The sequence below is a fragment of the Aedes albopictus genome, chromosome 2 (genome assembly GCF_035046485.1).
Source record: "Aedes albopictus strain Foshan chromosome 2, AalbF5, whole genome shotgun sequence".
Lineage (NCBI taxonomy): Eukaryota > Metazoa > Arthropoda > Insecta > Diptera > Culicidae > Aedes > Aedes albopictus.
The window spans coordinates 506,713,212-506,738,179 of record NC_085137.1 but is presented as its reverse complement, the minus strand read 5'-3'; the positions used below and the strand labels follow the sequence as shown (position 1 = coordinate 506,738,179).

Sequence of the window (24,968 nt, the reverse complement as noted above, 5' to 3'; positions counted from 1 at the left end):
AATAACGTCACGCTTTGAGGGGGGAGGTCGGTTTCAGCAAAGTGTGACGACCCATACAAAAATTTCAGAAGTCCCATACAAAAAGTGTGACATAGGGGGGAGGGGGTAGTAAAAATGGTCGATTTTTGCGTGACGTCATTTATGGACTGTTATATCAATTCAAATTCTATATTTAGTTTTGTGTCAGTGTCGATGTGGACTGTCAGTTGACAGATCGATAAATGTCACATCGTTCTACCAACCACACAACCCCAAACTTGTATGATGTTAGGTTTCTTGTGAGAATAAAACGAGATGATCCGTCTCTTCTAACGTGAACGTCAACGAGTGAACACCTCATAATTTAGACTGAAGAAACACCCCTTATAATACATTTTAGTGGCTGACGAGGATTAAGTTCGTTTTTCGCGTGTGCAATTGTAAATTAGTGCAAATTTCTCGGCTACTAGTGCAATCGGCCGGTAAGTTTTTACGCTGTTGTGTTACACGGTGATAAAAAGTTTTTTTTTGTAAATTGTATTGCAATTGGGGTTTGAAAGCGTATATTGTTTAAGATTACAATTCCTTTTGTTCTCTTTGCTTTGTTTAGAGCCGGTCGCCCGCGACGCTTGCAGCTCTGAGTACGCGGTGGCGCTTTTTTGCGACGTGTCGGCCATTGCATTTTGGCGGAGTGTACCAGCTTTCAAGATTGAGTACGTGGAATTTGATCCACTGCTGTTGATTGGATCTGTTGCTGTTGATTGGATCTGTTGCTGTTGGTTTGGATCGGTTGCTGCTGTTGGTTTGGATCGGTTGCTGCTGTTGTGTGCGGAGTGCTGGACGGACGAGGCGGTTTGCTACTGGTGGACGATACGGTTCTGGTTCGGTGACAACTGATTCCAAGTTTCGGGACGATATCATTACTCGGGCTCCGCAGAAGGCGGTGACAGGCATTTTCAACCAGTGCAAGAGGTTCTCAACGAGGATTGCGGAGAGCGACAACAACATAAGGCAAAATGGCGTTATATGGAACCATTGATCCCTACGTCCCCGGAACATCGTTCTCAAATTACATAGAGCATATCGAATACTTTTTCTCGAGCAATAATGTTCCCGATGAACGAAAAAAAGATTTATTTATGACTTTTGCGGGTATGGCAACTTTTGAAGAGCTTAAACTGCTCTATCCATCCACAGATTTGAAGACATTATCATACGCGGAGATTACAAAAAAGCTTAAAGAAAGATTTGATAAGGTAGACAATGAGTTAGTGTCAAGATATAAATTTAGATGCCGTAAACAAGGCCCCTCCGAATCTAATGAAAATTTTATTCTCGCGGTGAGATTATTGGCGGAATCGTGTGATTTTGGACAGTTTAGAGACACAGCTATTAGGGATCAACTATTGTTTGGGTTGTCGGATAGAAAACTACAAAAGCGTTTGCTGAGTGAAGATGAGTTAACATTGAAAACTGCGGAGAGAATTATTAAAAGTAGTGAGATCGCTGTAAATCAGGCTGATGCTATTAACGAAGACCCGTCGAACATAAACTCCGTGAAATATCGGCTTGGCAGAAGAAGTGAGTATAGTGCCCAGAAAAAGGAGTACCGTGGTAGAGAAAGAAGCAGGAATCGTGACTACAGGGGACATTATGAGCGGTATGATAGGAGCAGATCTCGTTCAGGGCCAAGTGCGGGACAAAGATCGTCGAACAGAGGACGTTACGCAAATTTTGTGTGCCATTTCTGTAAAATGCGTGGCCATATCCAAAAACACTGTTACAAATACAAAGACAGTCAAAAAGGCTCAGTTAAGTTCGTTGGGGACGTTTCCAAACAAGACAGCGCCCGGGATGATGTGCATGACTATTTCAAAAGGTTGCAAGACGATTACAGCAGTGACAGCGACAGCTCAGGTGACTATCCATGCTTAATGATTAGATCAGTTCATAAGATCAGTGAACCTTGTCTTCTAGATGTTGAAATTGATGGTAAAATATTCAAAATGGAGGTGGATAGTGGTTCGGCTGTCACTGTTATCTGCAAAGCTGATTATTTGAAGTTTTTGAGCAATAATTTGCTGAAAAGATGTAAAAGGAAACTGGTAGTAGTAAACGGTTCGAATCTGGAAGTTCTTGGCATTACTTCAGTATGTGTTTCTTTAAATTTTAGAAAAGTTAAACTGGAACTTGTTGTTTTGAATAATGATAATAGTTTTGATCCGCTTATTGGAAGAGATTGGTTAGATGTGTTCTTTGACAATTGGCGAACTTCGTTTTCTAATTCATTGATGATTAAAAACATTCCTGGCCCTGTTGAAAGCAAGGCAGTTGAACTCAATCGGATTAAATCCAAGTATGCAAGTGTTTTTGATAGAGATTTGTCCACACCTATCAAAGGATTTGAAGCCGATTTGGTACTTAAAGAAGATTCACCCATTTTTCGCAAGGCTTACGATGTGCCATATCGTTTAAAAGAGAAAGTGTTGGACCATTTAGACTCACTAGAAAAAGATGGAATCATTACTCCTATTAAAACAAGCCTTTGGGCGTCGCCGGTGGTTGTCGTCATAAAGAAAGATGGAGACATTCGTCTTGTCATAGACTGTAAAGTATCAATTAATAGGGTAATTATCCCTAACTAGCTGTCCCGGCAAACTTTGTCTTGCCAGTTGCGGTGGTTGACAGCTGTTGAGATCATTGCAGCACAGCACTCTAGATTGGTTTCATTGCGGTCATGTTGACTTTGTACCCAGTTTACACAAATCTCAGTATTTTCTAATTTTTTTTTGTTTTTCAGTTCATTTTTGTAACTTTTTATACATATAAACACAGCCATCATGAATACGAATCGAATGGTGTAAGGGTCATGCTGATCGATTTTGCCATTCGTGAGTTTTGTTGCCTCAAAGGGGCTGTAAACTCATTTTTATATATATAGATGTGTACCCTTTACCTACCGCACAGGATGTGTTTGCGTCACTGGCAGGATGTAAAGTATTTTGTTCCCTGGACCTGGCAACTGCTTACACTCAGTTAAATCTGTCTGAGAAATCTAGGAAGTTTGTGATTATTAACACTCCTAAGGGACTTTATTCATATAATAGGCTTCCCCAAGGGGCCTCATCCAGTGCGGCCATTTTCCAGCAAGTCATGGATACAGTTTTAAATGGACTTGACTTTGTTTCTTGTTATCTTGACGATGTGTTGATTGCTGGAAGGGATTATGACGATTGTAAACAGAAGTTACTTTTGGTTCTGGACCGTTTAAATAGAGCAAATATTAAAGTGAACTACAAGAAATGTAAATTTTTTGTTAGTGTGCTTCCGTTTTTGGGGCACATGATATCAGAAAATGGGCTTCAACCCAACCCTGACAAAGTTGCCACTATACAGCAAGCTGAAGTACCGGAAAATGTAAATAAACTTAAGGCTTTTTTAGGACTGATTAATTATTATAATAAATTTTTGCCAAACTTATCAAAAACTCTGAATCCCTTATATAATTTATTAAAAAAAGAGGTAAAATATGATTGGGATGAAAAATGCGATGAAGCGTTCGAAGAATGTAAAAATCAACTATTAAATGCAAAAATACTGACGTTTTACGATCCTAAAAGGCCAATAGTAGTTTGTACTGACGCTTCCTCTTATGGTTTAGGTGGGGTTATTTCTCATATAATAAAAGGAGTAGAGAGACCTATATGTTTCACTTCTTTTTCTTTAAACTCAGCGCAGAAAAGTTACCCAATTCTTCATTTGGAGGCGCTGGCAGTTGTGTCAACCGTAAAAAAGTTTCATAAGTTTCTTTATGGACAAAAATTTGTAATTTACACTGACCATAAACCGTTACTGGGAATTCTAGGTAAGCATGGAAGAAATTCAATCTTCGTTACAAGACTCCAACGATATATCATGGAGTTGTCCATATATGATTATGAAATCCTATACAAACCATCAGAGCGCATGGGTAACGCAGATTTCTGTTCCAGATTTCCAACGAAAGACGAAGTACCTAAAAGGTTAGAAAATCATTTTATAAAGAGTATAAACTTCTCTGAAGAACTCCCCTTGAACCATAAGATAATAGCGGTTGAGACAACTAATGATAAATTTCTTCAACAAGTAAACTCATTTTTACAGCATGGTTGGCCGAAAAGGTTGGATAAATGTTTCAGGGATATTTTCTCACAGCATCAGAAATTGGAGAAGGTGGACGGTTGCTTACTATTTGAAGATCGTGTGGTTATTCCAGAGTCTCTGCAACGTAAAGTTTTGAAAATACTGCATGCCAACCATGCAGGTATAATTAAAATGAAACAGGAAGCTCGTAGGACTGTTTACTGGTTTGGAATAAACACCGACATTGAGAACTATGTGAAGCAATGCGATGTTTGTTTGAAAATGGCTGTTGTTCCCAACCAAAACATCACATTCAAGTGGACTCCTTCGGTTAGACCATTTGGAAGAGTTCATGCTGATTTCTTTTTCTTTGAAAAGCAAATTCTACTGCTGGTAGTAGATAGCTATTCCAAGTGGCTTGAAATATATTGGATGAAATTTGGCACGGAAGCATCGAAAGTGATTAGAAAGCTGACTAGTTTTTTCGCCAGATTCGGTCTCCCCGACGTTTTTGTAACAGATAATGGCCCACCGTTTAATTCGAAACAATTTGTAAATTTTCTCGAAAGACAAGGCGTCGAAGTTCTAAAAAGTCCTCCTTACCATCCTCAAAGTAACGGCCAGGCTGAGAGGTTAGTAAGGGTGGCAAAAGAGGTGTTGAAAAAGTTTTTAGTTGACCCAGAAATGAAGGCTTTGGATTTCCAAGACAAGTTGGACTATTTTCTGTTCAACTACCGTAACAGTTGCCTAACAGCCGACGCTACTCACCCTACGGATAAGGTTTTCGCATATAAGCCCAAAACCTTGATTGACTTGATTAATCCCAATTTGAATAAAAGAGACCGACAAGTGGTGCGCAAGGAGGAAGCTACAAGCTCAAAAACTGTTGACAGTACTAATAAAGATCCTTTGGCGAATTTAGTTCGAGGAGACAAGGTTTACTATAGACACAATAACCCTAAAAGCATCGAAAAATGGATTGAGGGAGTTTTTATTAAACGAATCTCTCTCAATATCTTTCAGATAGCGGTCGGAGCAAACTTAGTCTCGGCTAGGGCTTCCAATCCCGGGATGGATTTCCCGGGAAATGAAATTTCCCGGGATTCCCGAATCCCGGGATTCAAATTTTTGTATCCCGGGTTTCCCGAATTTCCCGGGATTTTCATTTCTATTGTGCTTTGGTTTGCCAAGTGTTAAATGGCCAATTTAAAATTTCGAGTCAATGATTGATTTACCCAGCTTCTTGATTTACGTTCGTCAAACCACATTACCTTTATGCAGATGTTATTTATGTTGATGTTATAAAACATTTGGAGCTTAACGGAATGCTTACTCAGATAACATCCTATTAATAATATCATGGCATTAAACTGATTTCATCCGACAATGGTTCTTCTTCTTTCTTTTTAATACTGCTTTTAAGTATGGAGTTCTTCCCATAGTGCCAACTTATCCACCAACAACCCTTGCATGTCACACGCAATACAGCCAGAGTTCTATTTATAGCTTACAGGGTCGTAGTGACTGCCCAAATATTTAGGAACAAACCAATTTACACATGTCTACTAGATCATGGTACAAAAACCTCATAGAGCGCCTGCTGATTGGATGACCAGATAATAGCACGTATGGAGCCGTTATTGGGCTTCAATGGGTTTTTACCCTTGTAGCTTTTAACTTTGACTTTTAAATCGCTCGCCAAAGTTTTTTTTGTTTTATCTATGGCAGTTGTCGTAAATTGTAGTATTTTATGTATCTGGCGTAATGTACTCATGATTTGTGCTATTGTATCTCTTCATTAAGTATGACAATGTGATTGTGAATTTTAGGAATAATTATTAAGATGAATTGAACATCAGTGGGGTTGTTGTATGCCTGTTGATGTACCCAAAAATAATTGTTAAACATTTAACAACAACAATTAAATCAAGCATTTCAAATCAAAATTGGGCTTCGTGGCCGTGCGGTTAGCGGCGTCAGTCATCTAGGCGTTTCGTAAGCCTCGGAGTGCGGGTTCGATTCCCGCTCCAGTCGGGGAAAACTTTTCGTCAAACGGAAAATTCTCCATTGGGCCACTGGGTGTTATGTGTGTTGTCCGTTGTCTCGTGTTGGTAATGTTCAGTCTGTGCAGCCTCTGGCTGAAGATGGTGTAGTGTCTTTTAAAATAAAAATTTCAATATGTAATGCTGGTTGAAATCGCACCTAAAATGCATTGGTAGTAAATTCTTCTTATCGTAAAATTTGCTGAATTTTATACAGTCTACAATAGGAAATGGATCTGATAACCGATTTTCTGTATAATAAACACATTTTTCGCTGAAAAATAAAATTTCCTTATTTCCCGGGATCCCGGGAAATCCCGGGAAATGGTTATATTATTTCCCGATTCCCGGGAAGCTGAATCCCGGGAAAATTGGAAGCCCTAGTCTCGGCCCACAGGGGGCAGATAAGATCAGCCAGTAAATCCGAACCTAGGCGAAATATTCAGCTTCGGTTGGTGGAAGAGAGCAGTATGCCAAGAGGGATGAAGAGGACATTCGGGGAACTGGAGGAAGCAGAAGTTTCTAGTTCAGACACAACGGAGGAAATCGAGACTGACGACGTACCACCGCATCCTGCAAGAAGTGAAGCTCATCCGAGCATTCTGCAACCAATACGTTCGGAAAGAAATTTAAGAAGATCCACTCGAAAGAAGAAGGTTAAAGTGAATGAAGATTATGTTTACTACCAGTAAATTTTGAAAGCATGAATTTGCGTACGAAGCACTTTTTTTCTGAAATATGAATTACAATAGCATTCATTTGCAATCGAATAATACCAAGTTTAAGTTGACATGAATTAGAGCTACTACAAGTTAATAGTTACGATGATTTGAATTTAAGGGAAGAGAAGTGTTATATCAATTCAAATTCTATATTTAGTTTTGTGTCAGTGTCGATGTGGACTGTCAGTTGACAGATCGATAAATGTCACATCGTTCTACCAACCACACAACCCCAAACTTGTATGATGTTAGGTTTCTTGTGAGAATAAAACGAGATGATCCGTCTCTTCTAACGTGAACGTCAACGAGTGAACACCTCATAATTTAGACTGAAGAAACACCCCTTATAATACATTTTAATGGACGTTCCCTAACAGCACAACAGAGAACAGTAGCAATAAAACCAGATCGGTATCGATTTGAAAACGCCAAAGGCGAGGATACACAGAACACACTGTGTAAAATGCATAATGCGAAACCATATATGCACTGAAAGGAGCCTTGCAGTAATGACAAGTACACAAATGTTTTTAAATTTACCATGGCAAAACATGATCATCGACCCACCAACGCTTCTTGTGTGCGTTTTGTTTCTTCTCACATTAACCGGTTCGATAGCTGAGTGGTAGCGTGCGAGCCTGGTAATGTCAAGATTCTTGGTTCGAATCCGGTTGCCAACAGAAACTTTTTTTAATTGAAAATCGAGTCCATGGTAAAATTGAAAACATAATTCTGTTGAATTAAAACGAAACTCAGTCTGCACAAATTTAGTGGCATTGTGCATTTAAATTGACCCTCAGAATAGTAATTTTCACCGCAAGCCGCCGTTCAGTGTGTAGGTGAAAATTTGAACTAATTAACAACATCTTCATAATACCACCCTTTTTTAGCCTCAAGTGAGACTAAAGAAGGGTAGCTGATTGTCTCGAAGAAACACAAGGCCCACTGCACCGGTTAGCGCAGTAATGGCAACATACTATGGAGGGCGCCCTGGCACTCCACAGGCTCTGTTTCCGGTTAGGTTTTTATTAGACCCCCCTAGCCATTCATTCGGGATGGTAACATAAGGCTGAATTTCAAAAGGCTGAATGCACAAAAGGCTGAAATTTCAAAAATGCAGGAAATGAGTTATAATACTTCTTCTTTTTTTTCTGGCGTAACGTCCCAACTGAGACAAAGCCTGCTTTCAGCTTCTATATGCATTTCAACAGTTATAAATTGACAGCCTTCTCTGCCAATGACCACTTTGCATTTGTATATCGTGTGACAGACAGGAAGATACTTTATACCCGCGGTTGTCAAGGAATTTTCCATTACAAAAAGTTTCTGGCCCGAGGGAGAAACGAACCCGTCACCCTCAGCATGACTAGCCATTCGCTAACCAGATCGGCTACATGTCATTCTGTTATGGAGATTAGTTGCAGCTGCCTGCTGCCAACAATGTGATCAGAGATTTTTCCTTCTTTTAAATATATGCAATTCTTTGGAGAAATACTGTTATAGTTATGTAGGCGATCAATAATGCATACTTTAGCGCGGAAAAACAGTCCTAACGCTTTCCGATTTCGAACATAGTAACGGAAGCATGTTCGTCCAATGAACCATCAACCAATGAGCGGTAGTGTGCGTCAAATGTCAAACTCAAGCAAAGCAAGTGTCAGGGCTGAGTGGTCGACCAACTAGCAAATTTTCATAAAGATCATTATATCAGTGTACGATATGAATAATTAGAGAGTTATGTCTGTTTGTCTGTGATGTTGAGGTTGCCTTTAGGCTCACCGTTTGAAAACTAGTCGAATCATTATTTCAGCCTTTTGACATTTTCAGCCTTTTGTGATTCAGCCTTTCATAATTCAGCCTTTTGTTATTTCAGCCTTTCGTGTTTCAGCCTTTTGTACGTAACCCATTCATTCCTAGGCACTTTAAGCATGAAGCCGCATCACACCATGAATTAGGGGTCACCTGTTGGTGGACTTTTACCACCGGAACAGGCAGTCCGTAGTGTTATTCTTAGCCAATTGAGACAATCGCTACCGACACTACACAGCTATCCAGGCTGATCGAGAAAATATGTTAATATTGATGATCAACCTCATACGGGCTCGAACAGTCGTCAAAAATTTCAGAGGTCTCATACAAAAAGTGTAACATAGGGGGGGGGGTGGGGGGGTGGCCCAGTAAACCAGTAGTCATATAAGGATGTTAGTCCAAAGTTATAATAATGAACAAATTGAGTTAGAATTATGTAAGGTGCAATATCAAATTAGGTGAAATCGTATAAGAATCCCACAATTTTATCCGATTTCATTCGGCAGCATTAGTAACTTCAACTTTGCATTAACATTTATACAACTTCAAGTTGACATTCTTCAACAACTTCAAAAGCACTTGTTGCGACTCTATTGTAATCCTAAATGCGAGATTAGGGGTGGTGGGGGTAAAGTGGACAACCTAAGCATTGTGGTTGTTTCCAGTGGAAATGCGGCAAAATCCATCTGCTTTTCCGAGTAACATGGAAGGTAATGATATACTCTAGAAATCTTGTAAGGGATTACATTAAAAAAAATATTATTTTCTTTGATTATTTTGTTCACCAAAATGTGCATAAAAATAGCGTGAAAAAAATCGGTGGGGGTAAAATGGACAATCGATGGGGTAAAATGAACAAGTCGTTAAAAGTTATATAACAGCATATTATTTGTATGTTTTTAAATGCAAACTATCAAATTTCATACGATACCTTTATGTTGTTGTTTTCAAACTTTTAATACAAACTTTGAAACACACTTAAAAAATTATTGTAAGAATAGTGTAAAAAACAAGCACTGTTTTGGATGAAAATGATATTTTGTAGATATAAAATATTTTTTTATAACTTTTTACTTCAACTATCTCAAGACATATGTGACGGCTGATGATTCTGGAGTTTGCAAAAAAAAAATTAGAAATTTTGGAGAAATTTGAACCGATTGTCCATTTTACCCCCACCGTCTGATTAAGTTAAAATTATTTCCAAAAAAATTTTTTTTACAAAACTTAATTTTTTTTTTCGTTTGAATATATTCTTCTATGTGGACTTCATTAGTTTAGGGTGTAAAACTTGTAATAATTTGAAAATAACTCACGAAAAAAACCTTAGCAATGATTGGCAGATTTTACATCATTTTCGATTTTTCACGTGATTTTTAAAGTTTTTCTCATTTTGAAGAGGTTTATTTGATTTTAATGTTCAAGATCAACAAAAGTATAATGATTCATGCTTAGGCATAAACTTCAATCGTTAAAACATTTTAAAAAACAATAAAAGCCATGAAACGGTACCCTGTCCATTTTACCCGACCTGTCCACTGTACCCCCACCACCCCTATATATGGGTTCATATTTGTAAAAATGAAATTATACGGCGGGGGGATGTAATTACCAGTGGATGATAGAAATACAGTGTTTTGGGACTATTTCGCTAGTCGCATCGTTTAAATCACATAAGTACGAATGCAGGCGAGTTCTTCACATTCACCTACATGAATCTCCTGCTGACAAATACCAACCCAGCCGCATCGCGGATCAGCAGCTGCGCTGTTCTAGGGGATTTTTCTCACGTTTCCTGAACGATTTTTGCAATGAGCTTCAGCTGCACAGCTTGATGTCAGCATAATTAAAGACATTTACGAAAACACCAAAATATATTTCACACTTTGCTTGTATTTTCATCACTATTTTTACTAATATTCACACTTTTAAACAAGAGTCGGACACGACTTGTTGTTATTTTATTGTTTGTGAAAACAAAATCATATAAAGGCGCAAACCAAGTTATATTTGAAATTATATAATACGCCGAATGAATTCGCCTAGAATTGTATACATCAAAACGAAATTGTTAATGTCTACGTATGACTCCAGAATTTCTACGGACAGAGCAAATCTGTGCATTTGAAACATTTTTTTTGGAACGAATAAACATGCGCGTTATTGAGTTGCGACAGAGTAACATAAACCAACTTGTTGACTGGGTTAGAGTGCACAATTTTATTACCCAATACTGGTACTTATAGCCATTCAGACCTGCCTTCGCATTATTTATAATTGCTTAAATTTCACATCCTACAACAGTCGGTGATTGACACAGTGGTAGGGTATCTGATTAATGAGCTGCAGGTAGGTAAATCGAGGCTTTAAAACTTTTTTTTATATTTGAACATGCCAAAATTAAATTATATATACTGCCAAGCAAAGTTATAAAACGAAGTTATAACATGCCAAATGAATTCACCTGAAATTGTATAACTCAAAGTGGTTTTCTCAAAATGTACGTATATAGCCTCCAAATTTGTGCGAATAGAGCATATTCGGTGCATCTTATACAATGTGTTTTGGACGGTTAAGAGTTCATTTATCACAGTTGTAGCAGAGTTATGTGAATCAATTTGTTGGCTGGGGGTGGTTTGTTGAAAATGATCGATTTTTGCATAACGTAATTTATGGACGTTCCCTTGTAATCTGATTAGGTAAACCCAACTGCCAACTATTTGTTTCAATAGTGGATAAACTATCAAAAAACTATTGATATACAACTAAAAACTTTTTCGTTGATTTCCAAAAATTTGGTCAATGTGGAACAATGTTCAAGCACTTTTTTCGGAAACGCTTTCTTGGTATAGTAATCTAGATTGAATTTGAATAAGGGCGAAAATAACATGAGCAGTCGTTTAAAGTCATGGGAAGGAAAGGGGTAACATAAAGAGGGGACACGAAACTTGTTATAAAATTTCACTTTGAGACAATCCATTGAAATAACATTGCTAAAAAGCCGCAGAAGTAAATTTAGATGACTTAGGGGGACCACCACTAGCGCCTATATGGTTTCACGATTTCTTGGTCAAAATTTTTGAAAATCCTCAAATATCGCAAAAAAAACACTCAATCATGCATTTACCTAAGTTCCGAGGGAGCTTTGTAGGCAGCCGATGTGACGTAGATATCGCTTCCGGTTTCGCCGCCATGGTCGTAGCTCAACGCGGACGGTGCACGTGGTGGGGCACGTGTCGGTGGACTAGAGAGAGGTCTGGGACCACCGTTGGTGGTTCCATTCTGCTGGTACTTGGTGTCCGAGCGGGACTTGCGCGAGGGGGCCGTTGGGGGCGTAGCCCGTTCGTTAGCTACCGTGTACTCGGACACGGTGCGATCCGACGGCGCCCGCTGGCTGTCCTCGCCATCGGTGGAGTAGCCTCGGTTGGCCTGGGCGTACGGTAGATCGACGGTGTCGCGACCGCCGTGGCTGGCAACGTAATGATTGCCCTTAACCCTGAAAGAGACGCGTGGAAGGAAAAAATGCAGAGCGATTGAGAGGGTGTGTAATTGACCGTTTTACTTTCGCTTTCAAAAGGTGTGTAAATGACCCTCCCCATACATGCACGGTGCGGGGCACGCTTCAAATGTGAGGAACAAAAAAAGATGCAGACTCACTTTTTGACTGTTCGCTCGTGGATATTTTTCAGCATTTTTTCGGATTTTTTTTTTCTGCTGGAATCCGACTTAAAGTAGAGGCCGGCGTGGGTGAGAGGTGTTGGACGTTAAACGCTAGTAATTACACGGTTGCTGACTCGGTCGGATGGTTCTCCTTGGCCGGTGGAGTTTTTTCGTTCGTTCGTTCAGCTATTCAGGGTTCCGATCCTCATGATCATGATCAATGCTTTACGCGAGCACCTCACTCAGCACTGGATCGAAACGTTTTTCAAAGAGAAGGCTACTCATTCACATAGTCGTCCCACGCGCGTGTCTGCCTCGAGGTCCGAATTCTAGCAGAGCTGCTCTTGATTGGCAGAGAAACGAGATCGTTGTTGCACAGTTGATGATCTTGGGGAATCCAAATTGAGGGTTTCAATAGCTGGATGAACCTGAAAGTGAAATGAAAAATAAAATGAATTATAGATATTATGCCTTTATTTACTATAAGGGGGTTTGGTGTAACGAAATAATGGAGAAGTGAAGGGTAAATTTATTATGTTTTTCCTTTCTCCTGCCATTATTGCTGTATTTGATAGAACAAGCTTGAAATACCTTTACATAATGTGTAGTTCGTTGTTTTTTTTTATGGATTGCTTCATTGGTAGTTGGGTGTATTTCAAATTATACAACAAATTATTGGTTGATGATTTTCCATAGATTTTTCGCTTTTTAAGCTTGGCAATGTTGGTTGGTACGTTTGGCAATAAGGTACATAGATCGTATTCTGCATTTTCTGCATACTCGATCTTGAGCTTTATTTATCAATCAAATAAATTGTTTGAGAGCTTGAGATTGATATTGTATGTATTTTAAAACTGAATTCCAAATGGACCACAATCAAAACCTTTCATAAACAATTTCTAACATTAAGTAGATTTTAGGCCTTAATGTGTGTTAAAGGAAGAATTTCACGAGGTCTTGTGATTGTTTAACGCTTCTTTGAAAATTATCATTGGAGATTTCAATGATGAGCATGGATTAAGCGACGAACCCAAACACTAGAAAAAAAAAAATACACAGTTAGCCAATACCAGATTAGGGACTGTGGGGGCAGTGCTGAAAATGTAATTCCTACATATCTAATTTCAACCATCTACAGTTCATTTCAGAAGCTGAACCTGAGAAGAATATGGAAACTTGTGCGACTAGATCAGTTCCACAAGATAGTCATGAAAAAACCGCACTTTTTAGAATATTTTAGGTAAATGTCACGGACTACTTTCGAAAAGTGCCAATTGATATTCACCATGATCCTGAACTTACACTTGCAAAGCTTAAATTATTCTGATCACTTGGATGATTCAAGCATTCAAAAGTATTGATACTTAGAACCGTGGAAGTCAAAAATCATTGGATTATTCAAACTTTCTCACTATAGTAATTCTCTTCGAGTAGCCAGTCCCTTTTGGAGAAGAATTTTGAGTCTAGAAAGCCTAATTACGTGCTACTACACACGATTTTAGACGAATCCCCAATTATTGAATCAATCGAACCTTTTCTCACTCTGGACTTTTTCTCAAAGGCGATAGCACAGACAAACAGACGTAACAGCTTGAACGATTTTCATGAAAATCCATCGCTCAGTCTACCCTACCATCACCTGGTGGAAAAGTTGCACGAATCACTGCGTTGTGCAATATCGTCAACAGAAGGCGCTAGTGTGAAACGTCAAACGCATTGAAAAACGATGCGCGCGCCTCTGGTTGTGAAAGCCACAACTATGAAAATTTAAAATGATCGTTAAAAGCGTGGTCGATGGAAATTTCGCAAGTGTTACGTCTGTTTGTCTGTGGCGATAGCATGCACACGATTTCTCGAATTCTCGATGTCGAACAATTCTCCTTCTTGAACCTCCTGCCCTGAGCGAGTAGTATCAGTGTTCGAAAGAAACGCGTTCCATCTAGTCTGTTAGTAGGCATACACGGAATGGAATATCGTACCCTTTCGCAACGGTACCGTAAAACGATTGTGGGTTTCGTCATCCTGATTATCGTCCATTCATCATTGCGATAGCAGTGGACAAGAGTGCTGCTTTATTCAGTAAGTATTTGGTCTAGTAACACTGCAAGAGCCCACACCAATTGTGCTGGGCTACCAATTGGAAGATAGTGTTGACGCCAATACTTGGTGGCTCCAGAGAGGAGGCACCAACATTTTGTGACCTGGAAGGAAAATCGAACTCCAGGAGCGCGCTGAAAAGTGGAAATCGACACCGAATCCAGTGTGTAACAGTGAAGAATATTGAACACTGAACACTCTCACACCGTCGTGAACAGCGACAAGATTAAACATCCAACCAGCGACAAATATTAAACATCCAACCATCGGGTCCCGATTGCACAAATCTAAAATATTGACTTTGACCAACTTGGATTATTAATTAGTCACAATTTTAGCTTCGAACAGCATTCCGTTTTTCCGGACATTCTGAATTTGCTTGGAAACTCCTTCGGCAATTCTTTTTGGAATTCTCTCTAAAATTTCTTTAGAAATTGTTGTGATATTGTTTATCCAACAATTCCACTAAGAATTTCATTGGCATGATCTTTGGAAAACCGTTCGGCAATTCCTTAGGAAACTTCTTAAGGAATTCTTTTGGGAATTCCTTCCGAAACTTCTTCGGCATACTGTTTAAGATTTCCTTCGAACTTCGAATGAGTGTAATCTGTTTTGTACCTTATAATTCCGCCCTCTTTTGCTTATCATTTGTCAAAGTATTCTGCTTAGAGAGTTCAAAAAGTCGGTACAAGAATTCACTCGATTTTTTATGTAAATTTTTTCGGCACCTCCTTTGGAAAATAGTTTGCTAATTTATTTTTGGTTGAATTTGGCCAATTTCATTGAAAAGCTTTAGTGTGATAAAAAGCCAATAAAAAATTGAAAAGCATTCATAATTTCTTCAGGTATTTCTTTGGCAATTGCTATTGTATTTTAGCAACTTCTTTGAAAACTTTTTAGGTAATTTTGATGGAAGTTTATCTGGCAATTCCTTTGGGAATTTTTCAGGAAGTTTTCGAGAATTTCTTCGGGTTTTCCTTTGTAATTCAATTCAACAATTACATTTTCAAGTTTCTTCGGCTATTCTATTGTTAATCGCAATTCCTTGGTAGATTCTACGAGCAAGCCTTATTAAGAATTTCTAAATTTCTAAATTAAAAAAAAAATGATGAAATAAATTCACAAAGAAACAGCCGAAAGAATTCCCAAAGAATACATCGAAGGAATTGTGAAATGAATTTCTAAAATAGGTGTCTGGGAAATTTCCAAATTAATGGTCTAAGTTATTTCCGAAAAAGTTTGCTATAAAATTTTGAAGCAGATTTGGAAGGAATTACTTAAGAATTTTCCAAACGAATTATTGATGGGATTATCAAGGAGAGTGCTAAACACCAAAATAATTCATAAAGAAATTTCCAAAGATATTATTTCTGAAGAAATTTTCGAATAAATTTTCAAAAAAATTGCCAAGAAAATAAATCTTCGAAGCAATTTTTAAAATCAATAAATATATATAAAATTCAATCATAAAGAATTACAAAAGGAATCAGAATAAAATTGCCGAAGAAATTTTCAAATGAACTGTAGAAGGAATTGCTAAAGGAATTTGAGAGAAAAAAATCGTAATTTTGGAAACATTCTGTTTTTTAAAGATTCATACTTCTCATAATTATGTTGTAACATATTTTTTTTATGTATTAAAGTCAACCAATCTAGCACAACTTTAGTCTAGATACCTACAGCAAGGCATAGAATAGCCGTGCGTTTACCATCTCAACAATTGGGTCCCAGTGATGAGCAGACCATGACTATCACGCCGAGGGCCTGGGATCCAATCACAATCCAAACATGTTTGTATAAAAATGATGAGTTCTTTCTTCGGAGGGGGTGTATAGCCATGGGTCTCGAGGTAAACTAGCCCCGGGATAAACATCTCGTTCATAACGAAAAATAAAATTGGGCCCCAGTAATCAATACTGATTCAGCATGACCATGCTGAGGGTGACGGGTTCGATTCCCGGTCGGTCCAGGATCTTTTCGTAAAGGAAATTTCCTTGACTTCCTTGGGCATAGAGTATCTTCGTGCCTGCCACACGATATACGCATGCAAAATGGTCATTGGCAGAGGAAGCTCTCAGTTAATAACTGTGGAAGTGCTCATAGAACACTAAGCTGAGAAGCAGGCTTTGTCCCAATGAGGACGTTACGCCAAGAAGAGAGAGAGAGAATCAATACTGATAGGCAAAATAAAGTGCCCACCCCATCATTTTTTGATTTTCTCTCATTTTTTTGGTTGAAATTAAAGTAAGCACACTGCAGTTTTTTTTTTCTAGAACTACTTTTTAATATTTTTTTAAATATACTTACAGAACAATGATAAAAAAGAGTCAATTGGTATTAAGGAAAAAAAAACTGTGACAAAAAAGTGCCCACTTCGAAAATCAATATTTTCTCGATAAGCTTCCATCGGAAGACCCCTTGATTGTTTATGTTTTGAGATTTTGACATGTTATGAAGAAAATGGCTTGACCTGGTGTATTTGTTTACGTGATCGCGTTTGATTAGGTTAAAAAAATGGATAACGTAGTGGTTTCGAAAGCATTTCCCTTGTGTATCCGAAAATTGGTGGTTCATGATATGCAAAACGATGAATCGCACCAGGCTGTTGCTAGGAATTACAGCATTAGCAAGACAGCGGTTGGAAAAATTCTTCTGAAACAAAAAAAAAAACATTCGGATTCTACCTTGTCTAGGTAGAGGCAGGAAACGCAAAATAGATACAAGAACGGACACCAAGATCATCCGCGAAGTAAAGAAAAACCCGAAAGTTACAGTCCGTTAGATCCAGCTATCAGTTTCTGGTTGAACTGTTCGTCGCCGTCTTGTAGCACAGGGGCTCATTGACAAGGTTGCCCGGAAGCGCCCATTTAATAGCAAGGCAAACAAAGCAAAACGGCTCAAGTTTGCTATCGAGTATGCTGATAAGCCCATTGCATTGAGTTCTGGAAAACAGTTCTCTGGACGGACGAATCGAAATTCGAACTTTTCAATCGAAAGCGGCGGGTTTGTGTGTGGGGCAGACCGTGTGAGGAGCTTCAGGATCGCCACATCCAAGGCACGGTGAAGCATGGAGGAGGGAATGTGATGGTCTGGGGGTGTTTTTCTTGGAGTGGAGTGGGTAGTCTCGTGAAAATCGATGGGATAATGATTGCAGATTCCTACATCGACGACATCCTGTGAGAAAATCTGGAGGTTTCGCTGATCCAAACGGGCCTTGAAGAGAAGTTTGTATATCAGCAGGACAACGACCCGAAGCATACTGCCAAGAAGACCAAGTATTTCTTCCGGTCTTGCCTGATCAAACCACTGGAATGGCTTCCACAAAGCCCGGACCTCAACACCATCGAGAATTTGTGGACGATTCTAGATGTCAGGGTTGACAAAACTGGCGTTACCAACAAGCCCAACTATTTTGAAGCCCTCAAGTACGCCTGGGAAGAGCTTGATCCACAGTTTTTAAGGAACCTGGTGGAGACCATGCCAAAGCGCCTGCGGCTGGTCCTGAAGGCCAAAGGAGGAAACAGAAACTATTAAAACGCTGTTCTTTTACTTAAATTTATTTTCCCGGGAGCCAAAATGAAGTGGGCACTTTTTTTTTGTTACTTTTTTTCTATAATACTAATTGTTTTTTTTTCTTCGAGTCGAACTCTTTTTAATCATTGTTCTGTAAGTAGAACTTGGAAAGAATATTAAAAAGAAGTTCTAGAAAAAAAACTGTAGTGTGTTTACTTTAATTACAACCAAATAAATGAGAGAAATTCATAAAATGATGGGGTGGGTACTTTATTTTGCCTATCAGTGGCGGAGTAGAATCTTAAGTTTTATTCGAGTGCGCCATTAACAAATATTGGAATTATCGTGAGAAGTTTTCAATTCAATAGGTGACCGTCAAAAACAAATCTAAGGGGTGCCAAATTTATTCTAGTGAGTGCCAGGCATCACTAGAACCCCCCTAGCTACACCAATGCTGGGCACTAGCTTCCTTGACTTTGAAATCGGGATATAAAATATGTTAGTTCGCAACTGAAATTTTCAAAAAACTCAAAAGTATTGAAGATGCGACTTTGTCGTCTATGAATAAAACATGTATTTTATCATAGGGTGACTAAGCCTATTATTCGACAGATTTGTTCTCATCGTCAAGAGGGGGTTGTAGGCCAAATTGCTTGAAACGTGGTTGTACAATTCAGCTTGATTGGGAAATATTTGACGCCAACTTTGCGTTTAATAGGTTTAAAAAAAACCATGACGAAGAGAACAAAACTGCCGAGCATACGTTAGTTCCCCTATACACAAACTTTGTAAAAAATAAAAAATTAGGAATAGAAAAAAAAATGATGTTTAGGGATCGCTTACAGAAAATGACCCATATCTTTAAAAATGAGTACTTAGAACAATAGTTTGTTTCGCCAAGTTTTCATATATTTTTTGAAGACAACAGTTATCTTCAATATGATAGAATGGATTTTTTATATCACTACTAGGTGAATTCATCACAGCAGTAATACTTTCAAAGAAGGATTCCTGTCTATCATGAAACACGTAATTCATCCAGCAGAACAGCTTTCTCAAAGATTTGAACTTTCTCAAAAATCTAGAAAATGTTTCAACAAATGTACTGAGTTAATTCATCATCCCTAAAAATTAATCAGATACAACAAAAATTTGTTCGACAAGTTTTCTCATAATGACATTTTCAACAACTTTTCCGAAGACATAAACACGCTATCTTAACTTATGGAAAAAAAAATCTTATTTCACTCTCATTTCTAAGAGGATTAATCACATTAGTGATACTTTTACAAGAAGGGTTCTATCATACCAAACAACATCCTAAAAGACAATATACTGCTAAAATCAACTTTTCAGGTCCAAAATGATTAAGATCACGAAATGGGACCTTTGGAAACAGTGAGCACTGTCCAAATTAATCATCATTTCAGAAACAAGTGCAACAGGCACTTCAACAAACTTGCACCAAAAGCCGGGAGTGCCAAGCCTCATTATTCGCTAATATGATTGTATCAGTTGCTCCCAATCCGCCATTAGAGCAGCAAAGAGCAATGATCAACCGACCAACCCCAACCAACTGAACCGACCTGCAGTCCTGGGAACTATTTTTCGATCAAAACGACACCGAGATAGCGATAAAGTTGAGAAATGAAGTGCTTCATTGCGCTCGAGGCGGTTGACCGATTAACGTCGGAAACGAAGGGGAGCGGGTGGCCGTCGTCGGTCGCGCTTTCCTTTCAACTGACATCGGGCGGTGGTAACAAGAGCGAGCGCACATTGCAAATGGCATGTGGCGCGCAGCAGCTCTCGGTGTTCTATCGCTCGCCCGGGCGGCGAGCAGGTACAGTCGCTCTAATTCCGGTACGAATCATAGGTATCGTTACTTGCTGGTGCACCGTGTTTAATCCTGCTGCCGACCGTCATCGACCCGAACAACCCTGCCGCCCTCCCATCAGGGAGATACAGGCAAAGCGGCGGCGACGCGACGGGGACCTGTGATGGGAAATGCTCTTTGTATCGAGCGCGGTAATCGCCTGGAAATCATTTCTCAAATCGTCTCCCAATCGGATTTTCTGAATTTAGGTTAAATGGTTATTTGAACCTTTTGCAAAGGTTCATGGCGCGTAGCATGTGGCTGCAGGAGGCAGCACCCACCCGTGGGTGAGCTCTAGCGCTCTAGTCTGCAGATCGCTTTGTGATTTTTTTGCCTGGCAGGGTACATGCGGAAAGCTGCTACCTACCGCTGGAGATGGCGGTGCTGCTGGTCCAGGGAAATTGAATAAAAGCATACGATGGTAATTAAAATTTATTCCAATGTCTGCACTTCAATTAATACGGGAGGAGGAGGTAGAAAGGTTGGATTCAACCTTAATATACAAAAATGAATGGCGTCGTAATTTAATGTAACAGTTTTCCTTTTTTATCAGGAATAGGGCTAAGAAAAATATTAAATTGGAGTTTTAGTCAACCGGCACCTAATTGTGAAGATCAGAAGCACATTTCCAATTCAGAAGTATTTAGATCACTGCTTAGAAGTATGTAAGCTTTAAAGATATTATTCTCACCCTACATTTGCTTCTGAATCAGTAGCAGGAGGCAAATGTAGAAATATATATGACACTCGCAGTAACAAAGGGGAATTTGATAGGATTGGAGCTCACCGATTCTGTATTTGCTAGACAGCTTTGGGCACAACCTACGCTCTACTTGCACATAGCGATGACGATTGGACATCCAATTGATGCACTAAGAACGTGTTTTGTCACCCTGGTTGGTCAAAATTTATTTTATTTTTTTTCGAAGTTTAAGACCATTACATTTTTTTTTTGCGGGTTGTGTTCCGATATTATCGACGTCAGGTCCTATGTCGTAGCGCTAACATCGACTCCGACCGACTGGTGATGGTCAAACTACGCCCAAAACTTTCCTTCATCAATAATGTACGGTACCGGCAACCGCCACGGTACAACCTTGAGCGATTGAAGCCACCGCATATCGCCTCAACATACGCGCAGAATGCCACCGTTGCCGACGAGGGTGAACTCGATGTGGGCCCTCTAGAGGACTGCTGCAGAACAGTGAAAGCAGCCATCAACGATGCAGCCGAGAGCAAAATCGGGTACGAGGAAAGGAGTCGAGGAAACGAATGGCTCGACGAGGAGTGCAGAGCGATTCTGAAGGAGAAGAACGCAGCATGGTCGGTAATGCTGCAGCAAGGAATCCGGCAGAACGTGGAACGTTACAAACAGAACAGCAGAGCCGCCTCTTTCGGGGGAAAAAGCGCTGCCTCAAAGAAGCGCAGAGCGAGGAAATGGAACAGCTGTGTCGTTCCCATGAAACAGGAAATTCGCCGATTGCCAATAGGCAAACATTTCTAAATTGGCAAAGAAGTTTCTAGATGAGTGTTGAAAAAAATCCCAAATTAATAACCAGAGGATTTTCCAAACGAATTGCAAAAACAGAGAAGTTGTAGACAGCATTAACGAAGAAATTTCCGTAGAAAAAAATCTGAAGATGTCCACAAAGGCATTACTGGAGCATTGCCGAAGACTGAATAAAGAAGTTTCCAAAGGAGTAGCCTATCGATTTCCCAAAAGAATTGTCTTAGAAATTTTCAAAGAAACTTCTAACAGACACGGAGACAAATTTCGTTCGTTTGAAACAAATAAATAATATGTTTATTCGGTAAACTGATGAAATTTTTAAAACTAACATTTTTATTTTTAACACTGACTCTTTTTCAAATTGATTTCTACAATACCCATTGAGGAGCCCCCCGTTCCGCTGTCGAGAACATAAACAAAACTCACAAGTTCCAGCTGCAAACAAGATTTCCTCCTGCTAAAAAATCATGTTTCACCAGAAGTTACCACGAAATCCAGTTGTTTTCGGGAGCGTATGTTGTCTACGTGATGTTGGCATTGGAAATGCCACGCGGGAGGTGGGAAGAAAAGCGAAGAAAATGACTGTAAATTTAATGAGAAAACAAATATTTCCGTAGGGCCGACCTGTCACAAAAAAAAATCTTTACATTTATTTCTAACATAACCTGTCAGGAGATGCATGTTTGTATCAAACATGGATTGCATTCGCTTCAAATGTAACGTTCGATTCGTTTTAAATAGTTTTATTTTTGTGGCCTGAACAAATTGACAATTTATTTGAATTTACCTCAAATATGTTCGAATGAGTGTAATCAGTTTCGTACCTTTTAATTCCGCCCTATGCTGCTTATCCTTTGACAGATACGCGTATTTCGACTACCACTTGTAATCTTCCTCAGTGTCAGTTATCCACTCCAGTGAAAGAGGGTATTCTGCTTAGAGGGTTCGAAAAGTCGGTACAAGCTCAAATATGTTTTATTTTACCATATTTTTTTTCTGCGTGGAGTTCCAAAAAAACAATCTTTAAAAAAAGTTTCCAACGGAAATGCGAATTCAGTTTTCGCTTTGTCGATGATCTTGATACGTGGAGTATATGGAGTGATTCTCTGGCAATATTTTTTCCAGATCCCTTAGCAATGACAACATTTTTGGCGGATACATGCAAACTGCCCATTCGCCAGACTTTTCTCAATGTTTCCTAACAAACTTCTTTCAGCATTTTTTATGACTTCCTCACCGAGAGTTGTAATATATTCTTAATATTTTTAGTGGCGTGTATTCAGCTGATTGAATTCCATAACTTGTAGCATATTCCATAAAAAGGCCATTGTAATGCTTCGGCAGATAAATGACATGATGTGTGAAAATCTATTTCCAGTGCTCTCATGGTAAAATCAAAGTTAGTTAGTCAAGGTTTCCCGATTTCAGCGCCCATTCACTGGTACATTCCCAGTGAATGAATTCCTGGAGAAATCTCTGAAGGAACCGCTTTATCGATTCCTGAAGGTACTGCTGGAACAATTTCTGAAAGAATCCATGGAACAATTGTTGAAGAAAACACTCCTGAAATTTCTGAATAATTCTAGGAATATTGAAGATGCCTCCAAAGATTTTTCAGAAAATATCGCTGAAGATATTTCAGAAGCAACTTAAAAAAACTGAAGAAAATGGGCAAGTTGAAATGGATGGGACAAGATGAAACACGAAGTTTTGAAATAGATTTCAATAAAATTTGGAAATTTATCCTTCGCTAAAAAATGGTTTGAATCAAAAACTTTGTGTTATGGCAATCAAACAGTTTATCATCATTAGAAAACATCATGTTAACCCGCTGTTTCATCTTACCCCACCCGTTTCAAATTGCCCCGGTGTACCTTAAGTTTCTGATAGAATTTCTAAAAAACAGGAATATTTTAAGAATCCATAGATGGTGTTTCTGAAGAAAATCAAGAAGCACCTGGACACCCTTGGTTGAATACCTAACAAAACCTCTTATGATATTTTTGAAAACAATGCTGGAGAAATCCCCTAACAGAAAACCTCAAACAACATTTAAATGAATTAATAGGGAGAGTAGAATTAGCATCTAAGTTAAAAAACACATTAATAAAAACAAAAAAATGAATTAATAGAGAAAATCCATAGAGAAATTCCTACCCGGCGGAATGTCAGATGTAATCTCTGTGTGAATTTCTGCAGGAATCTTTGCAAAAATGTCATCCAGCCTTTCAATAAAAATCGTCATAAGAATTTCTGAAAGAATCTGTAGAAAAAAATCTGAATGAATCCTTGGAGACTTCTGTAAGATATCCTTGGAGCAATTTCTCGAAGAGAATATCTAAAGAAAGAAATCTTGGAAATTTTTCTTAATAATTTCATGAAGAATTTCTAAAGCAATGCTTGGAGAAAATTCCTTAGACAGTTTCTGAGGAAATTTTGAAGAAGGTCTGAGTTTCTGATTCTCAATGAATTCGTGAATCATTTTCTAAATAAGGCTCCATGAAGTATTTTTTAAGAAAGTTCATGGAAGGTTTTCTAGTTGATTGCTTCGAAAAAAATCTGGAGGAATCTCTATGAAAAACAATCTGAAGAAATTCGTAGATGAATTTTTGGAGCAATTAAGATTTTTTTGAAGGAAGTACTTTACATGTTGAGTATGCAACAGGTTCGGAAGCCATCCGTGCAAGAGTTTCTTGAGGAGTTTTTGGAGAAATTTCTGAAAATCATTCTTAAGTCTAAAAGGATCCCTAGAGGGTTTTATAAAAGACTCTCTGACTGAATTTCTTTAGGATTTCCTTTTATGATGTTTTAAAGGACATCTACGAGGAGCTTCCAAAAGAGCCCATTAAAGAATGTCTTCAAGAATCCTTGGGAGAATTTTTGAGGGACTCGTGAATTTTTTTTTAAATGAATCCTAGGATGGATTTCAGCAAGGGTCCATGAAAATCTGTGGAAGATTTTTCAAAGTAATCGTTAAAGAAATTTGTAAAGAAATCTCTGGAGATATTTCTGAAGAAATCATTAGTCGAATTTTGAATAAAAAGCTATGGGAGATTTTCTGACAGATTCCCTTGAAAAAACTGTAAGGGAATTCTTGAAGCAGTTTCTATAGGAATCCCTGCAGAAAATTCCCTAAAGGATCTCACTTTTTTCAAAGGCCCTAGAGGAATTCTTCCAAAGAAATCTTAGAAGGAGTTTCTGACAGAAGTTCAGATTGAAAAAAATCCTGCAGTAATTCCTAAAGCAAACCATGGAGAAAGTTTAGAAACTCGTTTGAGAGAATGCTTAAAGGAATTTCCGAAGTTTTTTTTCGGAAAAAAAAATCGAAAAAAGTCTTCGAATTACACTCATTTGTGTATTTCGACTACCACTTGTAATCTTCCTCAGTGTCAGTTATCCACTGACATAACTGACACTGAGGAAGATTACAAGAGTAGTCGAAATACGCGTATCTGTCAAAGGATAAGCAAAATAGGGGGGAATTAAAAGGTACAAAACTGATTACACTCATAGTCACTCATTCGAAGAGAGTATTCTGCTTAGAGTGTTCGAAAAGTTGGTACAAGATCTAAAAAAGTGCCGAAAACAAGTAGGGTAAATTGTTGAAGGACTTTTGAAGGAGGAATTTCTGCAGATACTCA

At 38.6% G+C, this 24,968-nt stretch overlaps 1 protein-coding gene across 5 annotated transcripts in view; it reads right to left on the bottom strand.

The window, feature by feature from the left end:
* The window catches only part of LOC109621712 (uncharacterized), a 438,995-nt gene that overhangs the window by 4,930 nt on the left and 409,097 nt on the right, over positions 1–24,968 (bottom strand). For all 5 annotated transcript variants that reach the window (XM_062854500.1, XM_020075850.3, XM_020075849.3 and 2 more), the window contains 2 exons: positions 12,332–12,762; positions 11,802–12,170 (listed from right to left, as the gene is read on the bottom strand). In XM_062854500.1, coding sequence (XP_062710484.1) covers positions 11,802–12,170; positions 12,332–12,366 — 404 coding nt within the window. In that variant the 5' untranslated portion in view covers positions 12,367–12,762. The remainder of the gene's footprint in view (positions 1–11,801; positions 12,171–12,331; positions 12,763–24,968) is intronic.